Raw genomic sequence first — 21,032 nt, forward strand, 5'->3', positions numbered from 1 at the left:
AGATTGTAGATGGAGGGGCTGATGCTACTGGCTGCCTTCCTCAGGGTGAGGAGCCCCGTGATGTCTTTCCCACGCAAATCAGGCTTTGTCCTGCGTTCCGGGCACGCGCAGGTGTTCTGTGCAGAACAGCGAGCAGGTGCAGCAGCAGAAAGGAGTCAGGTGAGACCTGTCATCTGCCCTGCTGCTCACTCAGTGACCCGTGGGTGGACACCCATGTCCCGGCAAGCAAGGTGACGAAGGTCACAGATTTATCGAGTCTTTGCTCGGGGCGCTGGCGTTTTGGCAGCAGCAAATCCTGTCCTCTAATAACACTCTGTGAAGTGCTGTGACTTTTATGGGTTTACACCTCCTGCCTTTGCTGGCAAGTGACAGCCTCCCTTGGCACCCGCGGTGGCAGTCAATCTTTTCGCGTCACGGTGCCTGTGCCCCGAAGCTTACAGAAGAAAGAGACACCTCTTGGAAACTCCTGGAAATCAGCTAAGATCGACAGTGGCCTGGAGGGAACAGGGGCCAGGAGGTGCTCCTTCTATTTTTTCTTTTTGGGGAAACATATACCTTGATTTAAGGTTGGGTTCCCGCCAAGGAATTAGATATAGTTTCAAAAGGACTTCTGTATTTTTCATTCAGGATCCCCTCTGTCTGTCCCCCGATTCCGGGAGAGCGAGGTCTGTGTCGGCAGAGGTGGGGCTTCCTGCTACTGTGCACCGGGTGCACCCAGGCGCCCTGCCCTAGGAGCACCCCAAAGCTGCTTTTGTTACAGGCCTAAGAGGCAACTGGCCTTCAAGGCTAGAGAGGACCTCTAAATCAGGGTGTCAGCCAGCTGGGTCATTTTTTGAAAACAGGACTGTATTTATCCTTTCTCTTCTTAATAGCTCCGTTTTAAATAGCTGCTCTAAGACAACAGTCTCATCGCCAAGCGCTGTCCTACTTGTCACCCGCATTGAGAGTGTCCACCCAGTCTGCCCCCAAAAGCAGGTGGCCTAGAATAAAGAAGAGAACGTAAGAGGGCCATCGAAAGGGGCTCTCCGCCTCTCTGGCCAGAGCCAGGCAGACCGGGGCGCCCCCTCTGGTGGCTGCTGAGCATTGCTCACTGAAGGACTGATGGGCTCCTAGGACCACCTTGGAAGCTCGTTAATCTCTAGTTTGCCCTCCTACCTCCTACCCCTCACCTGCTGTTCCCCATCTTGAACCTCTGAAAGAACTATCCCACAGCCGAGGATGAAACCGAAGCAGAAACACAGGACCACAGGGCGGGGTGGAGACCAGGAGTCTCCCGGACACGGCCCTGCTGGGGGTGTCCCGGGGCCTGAGGCTCTCTGTGCGATGTCTGTGGGTGCTGTGGTCTGAGCTCCACTCTGTGAGGTTCTCCATGAGTGTGGCACGGAGGACAGGACACCCCAACTGAACCAGGGCCCCAGGAGATCCCCGCGGCTCGTGGGTGTGGACGTGTCCTAGCAGTGGGGCCTGGGGGACCACACTTTCTGTAAGGGCCCAGCGGGGCGCACGCCGTTGCCTCCTGGGACTGCCTGCTCCCAGCTGTCCTGTCCTGAGGGAGCTGAGGGTCAGGTGGAGCAGGGCAACGTCTTCAGAACGGACCCCTTGATCCCCTACCCATGTTTGGGGAGCGCTTCCCTGGGGCTAGCACAGGACAAGCTGGCTGGTCAGCCCAATGGGCTGCAGACCCCCCGCGAGACCGTGCTCAGTGTGCTGTGTGTATGTACCTTTTCTCTGGTGGGAGTCCCGTCTTCTTCAGCTTGTCCTGACCTCCCCTCCCTCCCGAAAGAGAAGGAAGCACTAACCCAAGGACAAGGAAGGCACCTCCTCCGACCTGCATGGCAGGACTTGCCTGAGGCAGAAAGACACGGGAGGCTTCCCCTGCGCTCGGGCCTGGGCTCCCACAGGATCCTCCTCTCTATCAGGGCTGCTCCCAGCCCCGTGGCCCTCGCTGTGGCCCAGAACACAATGTCTCTCACGTGGTGGGCACTCAGTAAATACTTGTCGAACAAACCAGGACTTGAACAACACCGAAAGATTATGTCACAGCACCCCATAATAAATGTGACCCACCCTGGTATCACATGCCCATCACTGCCACTGTTACGTGGCCCGTGGTCCACTCGCTCGCTGCGGCTCCCACGCTCCTCTCCCTCCCAGTCTCTCCACCCATCCTGCCACTTCCCGTAGTAGTGCCGTGTTGCTTTCCTCCTCCCGGCACTGAAGACGCTTCCCGGACTCCCCTCTGCTGCGGTGAGTCCCTCTGCCCCTGGCTCAGATTCTTGCCTGCCGCTCGGCGGCGGCTCCCAGGCTCGGACACACGTGGGCCGCTCGGCCCTGTCCTCCTCACTGCGGCTGTTGTGTTGGATGCTCGTGCCCAGCCACCGGGCAGAGCCTCTGTCCCGGAGCCAGGACGGCGCTACAGCTGTGGGCTCTCGTTTTTAACAATTGCCAGGCTCCTAGGAAAGCCGGTCCCTCACAGGATCGCAGGCCTCCAGGCTTCCTCTCTCCGCCTGCCTCCCTTGTCCTTGTCCGGCCTGGCCGGGACCTGCCGGCTTCCTGCCTCATCCAGCCTCTCCGGCCTCCGGGCTTCTGTCACCCTGCGTGTTTACTTCTACAGCCGCATTCACCACCTTGCGCTGGGGTTGCCTTTTACTTCTCTGTTCCCCCTTCAAGCACAGGCTCCCTCTACAGCACAGTGCCCGGCACATGTCAAGTTCTTTCGTTCACTCCACAAGTGTACTGAGCACCTGCCACGTGCAAGACCTTGTCCTAGGCCCTGGGGACACACCAGTGAGCAGACAGACCCAAACTGCCCATCTTCATGGAGCTTACATCCCAGCAGGGAAGACAAGCCCATGATAAACAAGTCGATGACAAGTTAGGAAGGGAGAAGCACTTGTAAAAGCAGCAGGTGTGTGGGAGTGGGCGCGACCACTGAGCCCACGTTGAAGGGAATGACGTTTGACGTGGTTCAGTGGACATGGGTGGGGTTCTCCTCCTCCCTGACTCAGTTTAGCAAATGACCCCCCAAGACCTTGGCATGACTTTTGGACTTTGCACCATGACTATATTTGGTAGCTTCCTCTAACCAAAATGTGGTGACCCCCAGATAAATATTGATAGATCTGCAAAGAATGTATTGGCATGTAACACTTCAAGCCAATCCGATTAGGAAGGTCACTTGTACTTGTCAATCTTTTGTATTCCCAGCATGCAAAGGATCTATCTGTCCAGCATAGTTAGGAAATGGGTCCGGTTTCCCAGAGCCTGAGGGGCCCTGGGGGCTGAGGACAGCAGGGTCCTTGCACATCTGGGGCTCACTGCAGACACCTGGCAGTAGTCACACACTTCAGCCTGCTTTAGAGTCACCTGAGTGTTCAACATGCAGGGCTGGGAGGCTCGCTGAGTCTCGGGGAGGGCGCAGGAACCCTCTTTGTTCACGTCTCTCCACTGGCTCTGATGCTGCAGGTCTTCGGGCCCAGTGGAGGCCCACGGCTGGGCAGCATGGCAGAGGTACGCAGCCAATCGCAGGACCCGCCCTGTCCTCAGGTTTGCATTTGGGAGCTATGGAGAGAATGATGTGCATCACGGGGTTTCTCAAGCTTTTACATGCATCAGACTCACCTGGAGGGCTTGACATACATGGGTTGTCGGGCCCACCCCCCACTTCAGGGTGGGGCCCAAGCGTGTGCCTTTCGAAGCACGTTCCAGCGGAAGTTGCTGCTGCTGGCCCGCAGGTCCCCCCTGAAAACCACGGATGTAAATCGTGTAGGAAGCTTGTGTCCGTGGGAATTTGGATTCCTGTAAAATTGCCTCCGATAACAATGCTGCCCTGTGACCGACCTCATCTTCATGTCTACCCGATAGCCTGCGATGTGCTAGTGAATGTGTTAACGCCCGTTGCTAGCGACCAAGGGGTGGAGACGGACGGGCCTGTACCACTTGCCCATTTCTGTCCACCACGGCCGGTTTCAGGCCAGCCCCGTGAGGTCGCTGAGCAAGGAGCTGCTCGGTGGCCCTGCACACCACTGCCTCCAGCCACTCGAGGGCTTCCGCCTTCCACGAGGGTCTCCTCATCCAGGTAGTGGCAGGTCAGTTCCCAGGTGAAGGACTGTTTCCACCTGGGCTGGGGTTGGTCGCAGGAACCGTTCTCTGAATTCATAAACCCAAACCACCGTCTCAGCTGTAGTGTTTGTGAAGCCCTGGAGCTTCACCTCGGTTCTGGGCCCCGCTCAGGTCCAGGTGGCAGGCCCCTCGGGAAGGCCTCCTCCCCCCATCCCCGAAGGTCCCGGATCTCTGGCTGTGGCAGCGAGAGCCGAGGCACTTCCAACACCGAGCTCGGGGGCAGTGGAAGGCTTGATGCCACGTGAACCCGAGTGAGCCAAAAACATTCCTGACTGGAGAAATTACTCTGTGAGGCAACCCACCGTCCTAGACAAGTAAAAAGGAAACATTGGTGACATATTTCTCTTTGTTCCAGAAAATAAAACAACAGAGGGAGCCAGACAGGATCTCCCTTAAGGCAGAGCCTGCACGAGTCCCTGACCGTTCAGGTCGCGGTCATACGTGTTCTGAACGTAGGTGATGCAGGGCTAGCAGGGGACCAGGGGCCACGTAGACCAGGACCAGGTTCGGCTCCTCTGGACTCTCTCCACTCCCTCTCTGCCTGCCTCCTCGCTCGACTCCGCTCTGCCTTCTCTCTTTCCTAACTCTCCTTCGTCTTTCCAGATGCAGGACGCTATGGGCTATGAGTTACCCTGGGTGTATTTTGTCAGTCTGGTCATCTTTGGATCCTTTTTCGTTCTAAATCTGGTTCTCGGTGTGTTGAGCGGGTAAGCTGACCATTTCTGTGTCCTCCTTACAATGCAGCCGAGCAAGGTCCCAGGTTCCACTCTGTCCATCGCCAGGATCCTCAGGGATGGGGCCCTGAGAGGCCCCGGAAAACCAGGGGTAAAGGTCTCCATTCAGCCACAAATTCTGACGCATTGGCTGGTAGGCTATTTGGCCTCCGATTGGCACCGAGGGGGTCGGGTCCTGGCGCTGCGTGGGTCGGCGTCTGCAGCCCGTGAGGGGTGCTGGGTCGTGCTCGGCTGCCGCGTGCGCCCCACTAACTATCACTCCGTTCTTCCAGGTCAATGATGCCGTAGGAAGGGACTGGCCCTGGATCTATTTTGTTACACTAATCATCATAGGGTCATTTTTTGTACTTAACTTGGTTCTCGGTGTCCTTAGCGGGTAAGCAGGACCAAGGAAAAAGGTCTTGATTTTTCCATTTTATTTACTCTTTCTGCTACTCCTGGCTTTATTCTTTTCCTGGCTCTGATGAACCTGGGATAAGGGGCCACCTCAGGAGCCTTGAAGTGAATGTCCTTGGCCTGGCTGGGCAGAGGGGTCAAATGTGCAAGGATCAGTCCCTTGGTTTAGGTCTCACCCAGAGATCGGGGGGCCTGCCTGTCTCCTGCCGGCTCATCCAAGCCCCTCCGTCCCTCAAGCAGCTGCTCAGGGGACAGGTGCTTCTCCTTGTACCCGAGGAGCAGCACGGCGGCGCCCCGGGCGGGGAAGGCTGTGGACGCTGGAATCGAGGGGCTGTTCACAGACTGCGTGCCTTTAACTCACGCCGCGGTCCCGCAGACGGCTTCTCGCTGACCCAGGAGCCGGGCGCGGCGTGTGCCGGGCGCCCAGTGGAGTCGCAGAGCCCTTATCCAGTGTTGAACCAGGGTCATCAGCGTTTGCTTGAAGATATAAATAAACAAAGACAGACCAAACATATGATTATCTTTGGTTCTAATTCATAGACTGAGCAGCTCACGTGTGGCATTCCCTTTTCCGAACAGAAAGGGCACCTGGCTGTTCAAAGCCCGGGGTTATCTGAGCACCGGGAGGCAGCAGTACACTCTCCCGTCAGCTGGTCTACCTGGCTCCACGTATAGAACTTGCCTGATTTGGGCCTTTGCTCAGGGGAAGCTAAAAAGTGGTGGAAGCCACAGAGGTCAGGGAATCGGGGAGCCCCAGGGATGGCTGCCTTTGCCGGGGGACTCGCGGGGTTCCCCCAGCCCACTTTCCCCTTCACAAGCCCACACCAGCCGTGCCAAGGCCTAACACCTAAATGCTCCTGGTGACCTGCTCATGGGGGACACGCTCCGCTGCCTTGGCTACGAGGGGAGGGGTGCAATCTATTTCCGCTCTGCTCGAGACAGTCAGCTGCTTGGAATAGCCGGTCGCAGATGTCCAGGGACAGCGGTGCTGGGCAGAGTCAGGCACAGGGAGAAGGGTCAAGCTTCACTTTTCCTCAGTGATCCCCGGGGAAGGGCCCCCACCCTGCCGTGGCCCAGCGCAGTGCAGGGGCACCGCCTGTAGTCTCAGGAACTGGGGGACGAAGGGTTCTGCTTCTACCCTCATCCTTCCCCGTGGTGGGCCGCTTGTTAGAGACTCTGACAGCATCATGCTTTCAGCCAAGGTAAGGCCACCCAGGGAACCAGTGTCTTCCCTCGGGGCAGAGTGACGGAGACACGTGAGCGCCGATTAGCTGCCTGGAGGTGGAAAGGCTTTCATATTTGTGTTCCAACACGAGAAAATGTCCCTCTGTTTCTATATAAATCACCAAGGAAAGCACTGAAAAAAATCAGCCTCATCACCCCGCTGCTGAAGACAGACAGTGAGGTGCCCCAGCTCGGCACCTGCTGGAGGCGTCATGTGGAGCTCCTTCTCTTTAAACAGTAGTAACCCCTCCGAAAACATCCCGACAACAATGGTCACCGGGATGCTAGAATAAGATCGTTTGTGTGAGATCCTTACAGTAAGTGCTCCATAATGGAGCTGTCATGACAAGGATCCTTGTTTACTCGATCCCTAGGATAACCCGAACTAGTGAATAGAATCGTCACAAGGTTGAACCGCCCCAACCCTTTCTTTCAAAGACGAGGAAAGTGAGCCCACAGGTGTGAAGTGACATACATGATGTCACTTTGCTGGTAAATAGCAGAACGAGACTCCATCAGCCCAGCGTTCTTCATGGACATGTGTGGACTGAACTTGAACCATAACACAAGCCAGAGCTCTGAACCTTTGGGAGATGGTCTACTGATTCCATTTTCTTGCCCCAGAGATTAGACACACGGCTGAGTGAAATGCCCCGTCTGTCCCCCGGGATGGGCTATGCAGGCCCCTTCTCAAGCGGAGAATCTGCCCATAATCCTTGGCCGCACAAGGAGTCGTCTTCCTTGCTGACGTGAGGGAACAGCCGTTTGGAGATCAAGTCCCGGCCTGACCCGGTCCCAGTGAGAGGGGTGTGTGAAAACAGTACCCAGAGCCTGGCAAGTAGAAATAAACTGTGCACACTCTAAACAGGACCCCCAGGCCTTCAGACCTCGGCTCCAATGTGCCCTTGAGTCTGCACACTGGTCTCCTGGACACCTTCCCCAGCACCTGCGCCCTGACCCGTTCCCAGGACAGCAGCCTGCTGCCCAGAATGGCGGACAGAGCCTCTCCCAAGGCTTCCTGGCCCCTGGGCACACCCTCTGCCCGGACAAAGACTTGTCCGTGGGCGAGCATCTTCCCTTCCTGGTAAGGGTCCCTTCTCCTCCGTCAAGAGGGCCGGCCGACATAAATAGGCCGCCCTGAGTCCTTGAAGTGACAAAACCTGGACTCAGGCTCCTGCTGGCTGACTACCTGGTCGCAGCAGTTTGGGTTTGGAGTCAGCATCTTGATTCGGCAGAACCACAAGAAGGCGGCAAACCCCCCACCTGTTCGTCAGCCAGGCTCCTGGTTAAGACAACCTTTCGGGTGCATTCAGAGAAGTCCGAGCCCCTGGCTGCACGGCGGCAGTGATGCAGGGCAGAGCCGCGCCCTCTGCCGGGTGGTCAGCCCCTGCTGCAGCCCTGAGCCAGGGCCACTCATGTCTCACATCATGGAGAAGAAAAGTGAGGTTTACATGCAGAGCCTACCTCACTTCTAGCAGGTGAGAGACAGAGGGTCCAGGGTTAACCCCAAGCAGTGTGAGCCCATAACCTCCAGGCCTGACCTCCAGGTTACACTGCCCCCTGGAATTTGGTGAATCCTGTGTCCTGAAATCGCAGTCAGGAAGGAGGGAGATGCATGAGGAGGGGTGAGAGTAGGCAGCAGCCCTGGTCCCCGGGGCTCTCGGAAACAGCCCGCGGGAGCAGGAAGAGTCCCGGGCGGGGGGCGGGCAGGTGCGAAGCCACCACAGGAAGGCCCAGCAGGGCAGGGCGGTTGAGCACAGGACTGGCAGCCCAGCAAATCTTTTTTTTTTTTTCTTTATTGATTTTTTTAGAGAGAGGGGAAGGAAAGGGGAGAGAGAGATAGAAACATCAATGAGAGAGAACATCGATTGGTCGCCTCCTGCATGCGCCCCACTAGGATCAGGCCCACAACCTGGGCTTGTGCCCTGACCGGGAATCAAACAGGCGACCTCTTGGTTCATGGGTCGACGCTCAACCACTGAGCCACACCGGCCAGGCAGCCCAGCAAATCTTAATAATCCTTCAGAGAGAACAGCCCACCAACTCGGCAGCTCTGTAAAAGCATTCTGGGACTAGGGGCACGAAACCTACAGCTATCAATTAAAACTGATATTTTACAGTACATGCTCACATTGTGTTCCCCAGTCACCAAGAAAAGGTGGCACTGTGCTGGGAGCTTGCTGCTCATGAAGGTAGGGGAGATGACACTCCATGAAGCTTCCATTTAAAAGGTGGAGATCAGACACCGTGGTCCCCAGAGGGTCCTTCAGGCGTCCTTGGTCTGCAGTACTCCGTTTCCAGAACACCCCATTCCTGACAAGGCAGATGGAGTCACTGTGAGGAACAGACAGCTCGTGGGTTGTTTTCAAAGTGCGCCCATTATCTATTGATCCTCAGCAGCCACTGGCCTGGTGTTACAGAGATACAAATCAGGTTACATCCCCCCTTCAGAAATCTCAGCCTCCAGCCTACTGGAATTAAAACATGTTTTTAATGATGATGGGACTCTCGAAATCACACTGGGAGCTGTAACCAGTTGAAAGTCCCTGGACTCTGGAATCCAGTTACTGCCCATTTTTAAGAGATTGTGAGCACGGGCTTCAGACACGGGCCTTCCATTGACGGGCCTCGTGCCTCCAGATGGGCAGGCGTGCAGGCCTTCCCTCCCTTGGGAGATGGGCACGTCTCTCTCCCGGGAGACCAGAGGGCCTGGTGGGCAGGCGTTTTACAACCGGAAGGCATAGCTGGACCGCGGCGAAACGTCCCGGTCCGGAGGGAAGCAGGAAGCCCAGGGCACACATGCCTTGTGAGTGCAGGCAGAAGAGACAGCAGCGGAGGCAGTCGATTCTCATTATTCTGCGAAGTCCCCACAAGTGCTGGGTATCAAATCCTGTAGCCCTGTTCTCAGGAGAAACCCAGGGCTGGGTTCCTGAGTCTCTGGTCACATTTTTTTTATCAAGTGATCCGTACATAACCATGTATCTTGTGTTTCTGTTTAAATACCATTTATTTAATACATTTTGTTGATCCATTATCATCAACCTACGGCCAGTAGCTCACGCCTGGATGAAGCCCACCTAACACGTGTTTTCTCCATGGGGCACATCACAGTCTTCTTACACGTAGGACCCTAGACAGCGCTTCAGCCCTATGCTTGGAGACCTTTTTAAACAGCAAAGTCACCAAGAAAAACACAAAAGTGCCAAAAATGGGGCACGAAACAGATCATCAGAAGCACCTTTGTTCACAGTCTGAGCTGAACCAAGAAGGCGGAGGTTCACCTCGTCTGACCTCAGCTGGGACAGGACTCCAGCGTTCGCCATTCTGCAGTGTCTGCAGGTGACTTCAAAGGCACGCGGTCATCACCCTGGGGTTACAAACAAATTTCAGCGAGTAGGCAAATTCGCAAATACAGAATCTGAATAATGAGAATCGACTGTATTGATTGCAGAGGGCCTAGAGCACCAGCATCCGTATGGATTGAATTGTCCACATGGACCTCATTTTTCATGTTGGCCCTTGCTGGCCAGAGATGTGCTTCTGCCTATGACAAATCCCACGGCTGTGACTGATTGTCTCGCCGGCTCCGGTCCCTGGGCCCAGCACAGCCCATCAGGCTGGGGCTTCATGTCTTCATTAGCTCGGTCCCCAGAGCAGGTGCATGGCTGGCATCCAGGCGAGGAGATGAAGAGAAGCAGGCACTGCCACCCAGAAAGCCCTCTGTGCACGAGGTCTGAACAGGGAGACTGGCCCATCTTTCATCTGCTGCCGTCTGGTTGCACCCCATGCTCCCTGGGAGCCCTGGGGAGCCACAGCCTTCAGATTTGGGGCCTTTTCATCCCCTCATGCCCCCAACACACCTCCGTTTTCTTTCCTCCCAGGGGGTGTTTGATGTTTAGTTTGGGTCCCCAGAGGTCTTGGGGTACAGATGGTGAGTTTTTGTTCCACAGGACAGATGCCATAACAGGACTGGGCCAGCTGTCCCTACTCCAGTTGGACCCCACGCCTATCCTCCCAACTCCAGAAGAAGGAGGGGTCGTTGCTTTGTAACTAGAACTCGAACCCTCTGCAAAATATTCCAAAAGAGCCAAAGTAAACCCTCAGCTACTCAGTTACCTCGCAACCCAGACCCACTGCACGGGGAGGGTTGGAGAAAGCCCGTAAGTGGGGACAGCACGAGTCGAGAGGGGTGCCTGGAAGTGCGACTCTGGGGTTGGTTCGCACGGGGAGGGGCGCTATGAAGGGACGGTCCCCAGAGAGCAAGCCCAGGGCCTCGGGCAGTGTGGCCAGGGGAAGAAGTTTGGGGAAGATGGGCTGGCATCTTCAGTGCCCGCCCCGGGAACAAGGGGAGGGAGGCACAGAGCACAGCAAGGCCTCGGTCTCCACTGCAAGCTGTTCATCTGGCCCCTTTTCCCTGGCATTGAACTCCCTGAGAAGGAAATGAGGGGACCCGCCAGTTGGCAGGAAGCCCAAGGAAAAGCAAGTTCAATCCAATTAGAATTGGATTCCATCAAATTTAAGAAGAAAATTCCATCCAAACCGGAGCATCATCAAGGCAGCCGTGGAAGGGAACCCGTTGGCTTCAGAGGCCCCCACCTCCCAGTGTAACAAGTCTCCCCGGCCCCTCCCAGCCCCAACCCCTTCTCCGGCCAAGTGGTGAGTGCTCAGGTCTGTGCTCTCCTTAGTGGCAGGAGCAAAACGCAGGCTCCAGACAGTGGGTGTGGGGAGAGAGCCGCCAACCTCACCGAGTGCATTCGGGGCCCAGCCTCCGTTCCCTGTGGTCTGCGGGTGCGCCCTTCCTTCCAGGCTGCTCTCCTGCAGAGTGTTTGGCTTCTGATGAAGTTCTTTCAGGGTGGTTTCTGCAGCCTCTTGCCCTGAACTACACTTCTACGGGTGAGAGAAGGAGGAATCATGTTTCTAAGGATTAGACAAGATGCCCAGTGCATCACACACACACACACACACACACACACACTCTCAAACACAGAACTGCTCTGCGTACGACTGGGGAAGAAAAGGCACAGACCTGCTCGGCAAGTTAAGAACTAGCCGTGATGACCACCGCCTGCGGCCAGCCCGCCTTGCTCAGAAAGTGAATTCGAAGTCAGAGAGCAAAGGAGGACAGAATCACAGAAAATGGAAAAGAAGTAGCCATTCTGTCAAATGTTTCCCTAGGCCCTTCTTCCAGCAAACCCCAATTCAATTCCAATTCCTACTCATTATTATTTTAAACTGAATGCATCGTTTAATTTTTATATCATCTGATTTTATAGTCTCCCCCCCCCAGTCTGATTACATTTCTCTTTTAACCAAAAAGTCAACCCCCAGGACATTTTCTTGTGTTTGGAACCCTCATCGTCCCCATGTGGGAAAGAGCTTTCTCTGGATTGGAGATCCTCCAGGCAGCTAAGAGCAGTGGGATGGGCCCTAGTCATGAGAATAGAGAAGGAGGAGAGTCAATTCCCGGGATCTCGAATCAGTGGTCTGCTGGTAACTAATCAACAATTGGCCCTTTGGGAGAGAAAGCCCTGGTTTACAACAGTGGCCAATTTCCGTGGTGTAAATATTCCCACCTCGGTCAATTCCAAGCCACCACGGAGACGGCGCTGAAGCCAGCACTGGGCGGAGCTGTGCTCGGAGCCACGGCAGCTGAGCGGCCCCCGCCCACCGCTGCCCCGACACCTTTGTCACTCGGAGGCTCTTGAGATTTTCCTCCTGCCGCCCAGCTCTGGGGGAAATGCGAATGCATGTCCCCTACTCCGTGGAGGTTTCTTTGGTCACTGTTCAGAAGGAGTTTCCAGGTCACTGGAGAACAGTTGTCGAAGGCAAAGCCCGTTATCATGATCCAGGAGAAAGGGAAATGGATTTTACCCCTCCCTTCGGGGCTCCTTCCATTTATGTGAGAGCAAAGGCCAGACCTGGGATGACTAGGGAGAGCTGTGTGTGGAAGTAGGGGAAGTGGGTGGGCTTCCTCGTGCAAAGCCACTCACACTGGTTTCCCCTTCTCTCCATCCCTCCTTCACGCCCGCCCGCTCCTTCCTTCCATGCGCCCCTGCCCTGCCCCTCCACTCTCTCTCCAGAGAGTTCTCCAAAGAGAGGGAGAAGGCCAAGGCTCGGGGAGATTTCCAAAAGCTGCGAGAGAAGCAGCAGCTGGAAGAGGACTTGAAAGGCTACCTGGACTGGATCACCCAGGCGGAAGACATCGACCCCGAGAACGAGGACGAAGGCATGGACGAGGAGAAACCCCGAAACAGTGAGCAGCCGTCCTCTGTCTTGGCTGGGTTCGGGGAGAGGGAAGAGATGGTGGCGAGGAAACTGTCCCCACCAACCTTCTGAGAGCTGTGCTCCTGGAACCACATTGGTCTCATTGTTTGCAATCGTTAGTACTCTTAGAAGTTATGCAATAATTGCTGTCGAGCCATAAAGCCTCATATTCCTTTTAGAATCTTTGATCTTAAAGACAGTTGAGGTTTTGCGAAGGTGCACTCATTATTTTTAAATTAGACCCCCTCCTCCGGGCTCCTCCTCTTCGGGCAGAGGGGCAGGCTGTCTGCTCTGGGCTTGTTCGGAAGAAGGACGTCCACCACGCAGCTCCCTGGGAAGCAGGACGCTCGCCCCGCAGCGGACTGCCATGCACCATTGTGCTGCTTTCTCATAGGAAAGGGAACCAGAGGCTTCTCTTAAGGGGGTTAGATCCACGGTACTGAATGGGAAACTGAGGAAGCCCAGAGGCATTTGACAGTTAGGCTATAGCAACTGAGCCAGACCCCTTCCTCCGGGATTGCGTGGGCCAGACTGGTGGCGGGGCTGGTGCTGGGACAGAGATGAGACTGACCTGCAGGTGTGGGAAAGGCGATGAATCACGGGAATTCAGGCTCCCGGCAGGTAAGCCCAGCGGTTCTCCAAGAGTGGTCCCTGGACCAGCCCCAGCAGCCCAGCAGCCCAGCAGCACTGGGAAGTGGCTAGAAGTGCACGTCCTTGGCCGTCCCTCGGATCTGCCGGCCCAGAGACTGGGGTGGAGCCCAGCAGTCGGATGGAGCAGCCCGCAGGTGACTGCGGCCGGATAACTGAGAACCACTGGGTAGCAGCTCTAACTACTGCTCCATCCGACCCCACCTCTGTGACGACCACACGCTTTCCTCCTTCTGTGTGCAGTCCTTCTCTTTCATTCCGACGTTTGAATAGGTACATTTCTGTCCTCAAACAGCATAACTTCAAAGCATGTTCCTGAACCTTGAGCATCTAGGATCGTCAGGAGCCAGGCAGGTTAAACAGCCAACCAAGGGGGGTGCAGTATGCAGACAGGCAGGGATGGTGGGAAGCCAGAGGTTCCCTGAGCGGGAGGAGAGGACCAGACCCACCGAGGCCCAGGGAGCCGACGGAGGGAGGCAGGACGTCCTTGCTGATGGATGCCTGTCCCCCCAGGAGGCCAGGGAGGCCCCGGGAAAAGCGTGGTCTTCCCATCAGCTCTGAAACCCCTGCGTGTGCCGCGCGTGTGCCTGTTTGTCCCAGCACATGCGTGGAAATACAGTGGGGGTGGTTTCCCGACCTTGTGAGTAGGCACGGCTCATGTCCACGTGTTCCCACTCCCGACTGAATCCTGTGTTTCTGCTCGCTGTGTCCGGTTCTGACTGGGAGTCTAGAGAGGAGCGGGCGGAGGAGGCAGGGAAGCAGACAGCCTAAGGTGTTCGAGAACAGAATCCCGGCCCCCTCACCGTGCAGACTGACAGAATCTCTCCACCGACGGCTCCCTTTCTGATCACTGCTCAAGGGGCAGATACGAAATTAAAACACACGAACAACAGGGACTGGGAACGACATACCGAATAACCTAAGGAGCCTCCCGCCCTGCTGAGCCCTCTGGCAGGCTGGAAGAAAGGCCTTCGATGGACCGTAACCGTGAGCAGTGACGCCACTGAGGGGCCTCCTGGGAGGGGCCGCGGAGCCCGTCACCCTGCCGACGGGGCTGGGCGCAGTCGTGTGTCTGTGGCACGGAGCTCGGTAAATCAGTACCACCGAGACGCTCGCCTCGGAAACACGGAAACCGACATCTCGGCCCCCCCCCCCCCCCAGGAGCCCAAGGTCATGATCAGTGCTGATGAGCAGGTTCCGGGCAGAGGATAAAAATATGCAGACCCACCACTTGCTTAGCGGTCAGTTGTTGTCCTCAGACACACAGACACACGTAGCTGTTCTGTTCTCCTCCTAAAGCAGGAGCTTCCGAGGGGAAGGGGCGGCCTCCCCGTCCTGGCCATTAAATGGATGAATCGCGGGCAGCCCCCAGCATGGGGAAGTCGCGTGCACAGGGCCTGTCCACGGAGGTCGGGCCCCGCTCTGGGACACGTGATGAACTGCCAGCCCCAGCGGACAGAGCCTCTGCCAAGTTGTGCAGAAGTCCGAGCAGGGATGCAGTCAGACTCTGGGGACTGTTCCTCCCACCTGGTGCTCTTTCCCGGCGGCTGGAGGAGCCTCAGCCAGCCCGTCCCAGGAGAACAGAACGGGAGCCTGCGCCTGCCGTCGAGGAAGGTGGTGGTGGGACAGTTCTGCGGGGGTGGGGCGAGAGGCCGAGTTTGTAAAAAGGCAAGAAATCAAGTAAATTGACCCATGCAATGACGTGAAGGCGAGAGACGTAACCATGGGGCCAGGAGACAGTCCGAAGGTCTGTGTCTGTTGGGGAAGCCCAGTCAAGCAGTTGGTGGGGTGAAATCAATAGGGAATTGCAACCTAATGGACGTGCAGCAAAGGCAACCTGTGGCTCAGAAACTATATTCTCGTCTTCAGAAGGTCATCGTCTGCCCTTTGAAACCAATACAAGGGGAAAAACGCTGCTATAAACTAGGTGTGCATTTCAATGAAAGCCGTATCTCAGCCTTTGAAATTGCTAGAAAGATTACACTATCTGCCAGTTCTTTTCAGCTCAAACAGTAAGTCGTCTTTTAAGAGAAAAGGCATCATCCCTCTTCTTCAGTGGCTCTGGCAACTCCCACTCCCCCCTGGGCAGAAGGCCGGTCGGCACTGGGAGACGCCAGGGGCCGGGCCCTGGCGAGCAGAGGCGGCTGCAGCACAGGTCAGCGGTGACACCTCATTACGGGGTGGTGAGCACACCTGCAGGAGCCGGCCCTTCCCGTTCCCGAGGGGAAGCTACAAAACCACCGAGGGACCAAAGGGCAGTCGGGGAGAAAGGGCACCCGAGGAGGTGCTTCTCTACGTAATTGGAGCAAACGGTGCGGCTGGTGAGTTACACACAGAAATGTGTTCCAGTTCATGCTTCCACCCACCCATCCGCTAAAGGTCGGCTGGGTGCCAGGCTGTCTCAGGTGCAGGGACACGGTGATGAGCAGAGTCATTCCTAAAGCCTGCCCGCGTGGAGCGTGTCTCCCAGTGGGGAGACAGACAGCGATGAAACAGTGTGGCAGCGGGGTACGTCCATGGAGAGAGGAGAGGTACCAGGAGGGACTGGGGTGCGGAGAGATTGATTTAGAGGGATGGCCAGAAGTGCCTCACCGAGAAGGGACATCTGAATGAAGACTTGGAGGCTGTGAGGAAATAAACCGCATAGATGTTCGGGGAAAGCGCACTGTGGGCCGAGGGAGCAGCCGGTGGAAAGGCCTCAAGGCAGGAGCACGGCCGACGTATTTGGGGAACAGAGAGAATGGGGGGAGAGGGAGGCGATGGGGTTCAGGGTAACCGGGAAGGAGAGCAGGACCACGGTGAGGACGCAGACTCTTACCGGGAGTGAGCCCGGAAGCCCCGGAGGCTTCAAGATGAGAGGTGACATGACTTGACCCACATTTACCGGGAGCTTCCTGGCCGCCAGGGCGGAATGGAGCGGCACCCGAATGACATCACTGCTGACATACCGGATATGAGATGTGAGAGCGACATCGGGGTGTTGCCAGGTGACCGCTCCAAGCCGCCGTAAGCGTGGACCCCTCGTTTGCTGATGCGGGAAGACTGGGAGAGGACTGGGTGTTGGGCAGGAATGTCAAGGAAACCGTGTTGCACTGTGACATTTGAATGCCTGTTTGACATCCAAGTGCAGATGGTGTTAGGCGACTGGGAAGCCATCTGAGGTCAGGGGAGAGGTCAGGGACAAATTATATTTTGAGAAGTCAGCAACGTATAGAAGGTGTGTAGAGCTGTTTGCTTGGATGAGCTCGCCTGGGGAGTCGTGTAGAGAGAAAGGGGATGAGGGCTAAGAATCTGGGCCACTGACCTTTGGAGGCTGGGGTACGAGGAAGACCCAGCGGAGGAGACTAGAAAGGTAAGGCAGAGAGAAGGTGGGGAAGGCCAGGGGCAGTGCTGCTGAGACAGAAACATTGATGAGAGAGAACATCTACTGGCCGCCTCCTGCAGGACCGCACTGGGGGTCGGGCCCACAACCTGGGCATGGCCCTGACCGGGAACCGAACTAGTGACCTCTCGGTGCCTGGGTCGACGCTCAACCACTGCGCCACACCGGCCGGGCAAATTCGATATTTTTTTTTAAAGGGGCGAGACAAAAGATAAGCTTTACAAGAACTGTGTTTGAGCATGAAGGAGGTTATGGCATTAGCTTCCTCAAGCCAAAAAAAAAAAAGCAGATCAGAAGCCTCCATTTGAAATGGTTTAAGGAACAGTCTTGCAGGGAGGGAGGTATGTCAGTCATGTGCATGTCAGCCAGAGTCCCTTCCAGCTGGGGCTGCCTTTGAGCTTGCGTAGAGGGGTGCAGTTGTTAGCCGGACTGCTGGGGCACGAGGTGTTCCCGCTCACGGACCGTCCACTCACGGGCCAGCTCCCCGCGAGGGGCAGGAACGTGGTCTGGCCTGTCTCTGCTGCCGCAGGCTGTGCAGTGCCGCGGCCCGTGGCTCTGAGCCTGTGACACGCCCAGGAGCCCCGCATCACGGGAGCCTGCAGGGGACCTCTGGCCAGAGACGTCCATTTGTGGAGTTGGGGCAAAGCCCTGTCTCCTACCTGAAGCCACAAAACCCTTTGACAGCTCGATCTGTCCAGAGCCTCGCCCAGGTTAGGCACCCAATAAAGTGCTGATGCGATTTTAATTTGTTACTTTGCAAACAGATGGACGCACCTGGGAGCTGGGAGTAGCCCAGCGGAGGGATTGAAGGGGAGATGAATGACCCTAAGTGTCCCTTTGATCCATCTCCTCTGATAGCTAGTGCTCAGCCTCCAAACAGAGCCACCCAGGGTACAGGTGCCTCGGCTCCCACCCCCACCCCCACCCAAACACTGGGAGATAAAAACCCCATGTCATGTCAAGATACATTGTCTGTCGGAAGGCTGTCAGTGGAGGAGAGAGAAAGCGCCTGCCTGTCGTTGCTTGCTGATGTGGAAAGTTAGCATCTGGTCCTGGAGGGAGATTGGCTACAGACTGCATGTCTGTCACGGGGGTGCGTGGCATGGGGACCATGGGCAGAGCGCAGAAACTGGCATCGCGGGCCTCAGAACAGGAGGCTGTTGTGGGGAGACCTCTGGAGTCACACACATGCCAGCCTGTCCTGCTTGTGTGGCAGACATGTGTGCATTCACTCGACGCATACTAAGTACCAGCTGGGCACTCCTAATGCAGGGTAACAACAGTCTGTGTCCTGGCGGACTTACCGCCTGGTTAAGGAGGCGTGCACAGGCGCAGAGGTTACAGCCGTGAGGTGAAGGTGTGAACGAGGTACTGGAGGAATGCAGAGGAGAGAAAATGGAGTTTGGAAGAAAGTGGAAGGGGCTGCCCCCAGGCTGATTTCTGAGGACTTAACAGTCAGGGCAGGCCAGTTATCATAAGCAACCCCCAGATAAGTCTGGGTCACCGTCACAGTGAAGGTTACTTCCGCTCCACAGTTTGCTGTGGGCTCGGTGTTGGTAGGAGAGGAGTTCACCTCCGCAGTCTGCAGGGACCAGGGCTCCTTCTGTCTAGTGGCTGTATGATCTCCGGGACCGCAGAGGTCTCCCGGGGTCCCTGCACCTGGCCAGCAGGAGAGGGAAGGACAGGGAGCATGGAGGGCAGGCGGGGGTTGGAGACCAGGCCTGGGAGTTTGGACATCGCTTTCATCTGCACTCCATCGGCTGGAACAGTCATCAGCTCCACCTAGCTGAGGGCCCAGGGACAAAACACCTGAGCTGGGTGGACACAGCAGTGTCTCCGCTGCCTACAGGTCCAGCAGTCCACAGACCAAAGGACGAGAAAGGGCCTCGTTAAGCTGAGGAGGCTGCGTGTGGAAAGTGTCGAAGCAAATGATAGGGGTGGGGGCCTCAGGAAGGAGGAAGGAAGGGGAAGAGGGGGAGGGGAGCAAAGACATGATTTAGTTGAGGGTGCACAGGGAAGAAAACAAAGATCAAGCCAGAAAGGAAGACAGAGGCCTGGCGTCAGCGGGTCTCAGGTATGGACTTGATCCTCCGGGTAAAAGGAGCCACTGAGAGATGGAAGGGAGGTTCAAGTTCACTGTCACAGACACTGTGTCCCTGGCTGCGGACAGTTGGTTGGAGGGAGGAAGAAGCTAGAAGCAGGGGCATCGGTCCTTTCAGAGGCTGACAGGGCCTGAAGGGGGAGGCACGGGAGGGCAGGACCGAAAAGATGGCCTTCCTGGTGTCTGCGCCCACCGGGACATCCCGGGGCTGGCGGACCAGGCGTCCGGGGGTGACCTGCTCATGCCGCTCCAGACCTAGGCTTGGTGGAGAGGTTCAGCCTGCGCGCTGGTTTGCCCTGTCTGCGTAGCAGTGGGGGCCCCGTCATGCCCTTTGTCCCTTGCTGTTCAAAGGCCTGTTTTCCACCTGTGACTATAAACCCACCAACAGGCAGTCCCTGTGTGTAGAATTCCAGATAACTCTGCCTCATTTAATCCCCGTCTGATGTGGCTTGTGGAACAAAAAGATGAACAGTAGCCCCAAATAGGGGGCTTTGAGTGCTCCGCACCTTGGGATGACTTCAGCGGGCGGAGTTACACACGCCTCCGGTGACAGCCACAGCCCCGGGGAGGGGGTGGTCCCTTCCTCTCCTCAGGCCCTGCCCGGAGGACCGCACTGTCCGTCTTTGATGGGTGCCTCGTGGTTGGGGGCAGGACCAAAGCCCGGTCAGGAACAACAGAGTTCCCTACGGGGGGTTGCTTAATGGAGGGGTGCTCCCCTGGGGAGATGGGTGGAATTCTTAAAAACAGAAGGGAAACTGTCAGCTTAGGCTGAGCTGAGGACAGGGAGCAGGGGGAGCTGGCGGGAGGGCCGGTGTGACAGATTGCCACGGACTGCACGTCCGAGAACCAGACGGTCGGGCTCTTGGGGAGGACGAGTTCCCTGGTTTGCAGAGGGACATCTTGCTGTGTCCTCACGTGGCGGAGAGAGTGCTGGCTCGTCGCCGGCTTCTTCTGACCAGGCACTGATCCCATTTGTGAGAGCTCCACGCTCATAACCCAGGGGCCTCCCAAAGGCCGCGTCTCCAAATACTGTCGTGTCGGGATTAGGGTTTCAGCATAGGACTTGGGGCCACACAAACATTCGGTCCACTGCAAGGGTCTTTCAGTATCCCTGTGCCAGGCCCTGGGTTGCTGTGGAGCCAGGTGAGCGGCTGCATCACAATCGGAGAGTCACAGCACCCTAAAATCCTGGGAACGAAGGGGTCCCCAGGTCACTGAGTCTATTTCCCAGCCTCTGGGCAGAGCCACCTGTCCCCCAGGCCTGCCTTACCCCTGTTAGTGTTGCGGGGCTGTCTCTACAGGCCCGTCCCCTGTCAACGGCTTTGTTACCTGCTCACCGTTTACACAGACGCACTGCCACTTAGGGGTACGTGCAGTCTCAGCACTGTCTCCGGGCAGAGCAGGGAAGGCGCTCGGAGGTAACACAGCGAGAGCTGGCCCCCAAGTCTTTGGAATCCTGCCAGGGGCGACAGGTGTCTCGGGCCCGCCTTGTCACTGTGTCAGATCTAACATCCGATCGGGCCAGGCCTGGTCCGGCAGAGGGTGTCCGCCGAATTAGACACACAGATGAGTGCTTCGCCTTCTATTTCTTGTCTGTCAGTATTTCTTTCTGACTTCTGGTGGAGGACAGGACTCTTTCACGACGGGTGATGTTTTACTCATGTACTCACCTCTTCTCCCCGTCCTTCTTCAGATACATCTGGAGAAACGGCAGGAATACCCTTATTTTATTCCTCCTTCAGCCGGCCAGCCGGCCAGCTCAGGACAGTCAGGGAGTGGTTAAGAGAGTACCGAGCATGAAGTCCTCGCTGCTTCGGAAGGACCAGAAAGCTGAGTGCATTTAAGGCTTGAAAAGGTCAACTGCCTTCCGTGGGGGCAGAGGTTTGATTTCATCCATTATGTGGTCTTTGGCATAATGCTCATTTCATTCACCGGCTGCAGCAGAGATTTATGGAGTAAATGTTATCACAAGCTGAGACTTAATGAGATCTCAACTGTATCTCCTGGATGGAGTGGAAAGCGACCATTTTGGTAATAAATAGAGAACGGCATCTAATTTGTAAATTCCTCTTTCCGTGGCTAAGTTTAATCAGATCAGGGCAACTGAAGGGAATTGTTGATGACCAAATATTATTTTCCGTGCCTGACTCTGGCCAGGAAA

The 21,032-nt window shown here is 56.4% G+C and overlaps 1 protein-coding gene across 12 annotated transcripts in view; it reads left to right on the plus strand.

Annotated features, from left to right (window-relative positions):
- CACNA1C (calcium voltage-gated channel subunit alpha1 C) overlaps window positions 1-21,032 on the plus strand; it is a 579,936-nt gene that overhangs the window by 411,031 nt on the left and 147,873 nt on the right. For 10 of the 12 annotated variants that reach the window (XM_036252383.1, XM_036252385.1, XM_036252384.1 and 7 more), the window contains exons 8-9: window positions 5,129-5,232; window positions 12,557-12,729. In XM_036252383.1, the coding sequence (XP_036108276.1) occupies window positions 5,129-5,232; window positions 12,557-12,729 (277 nt within the window). Of the gene's footprint in view, window positions 1-4,725; window positions 4,830-5,128; window positions 5,233-12,556; window positions 12,730-21,032 lie in introns of all 12 variants that reach the window. The other 2 variants (XM_036252393.1, XM_036252392.1) reach the window with 1 other exon arrangement.

The sequence above is a fragment of the Molossus molossus genome, unplaced genomic scaffold (assembly GCF_014108415.1).
Source record: "Molossus molossus isolate mMolMol1 unplaced genomic scaffold, mMolMol1.p scaffold_m16_p_10, whole genome shotgun sequence".
Lineage (NCBI taxonomy): Eukaryota > Metazoa > Chordata > Mammalia > Chiroptera > Molossidae > Molossus > Molossus molossus.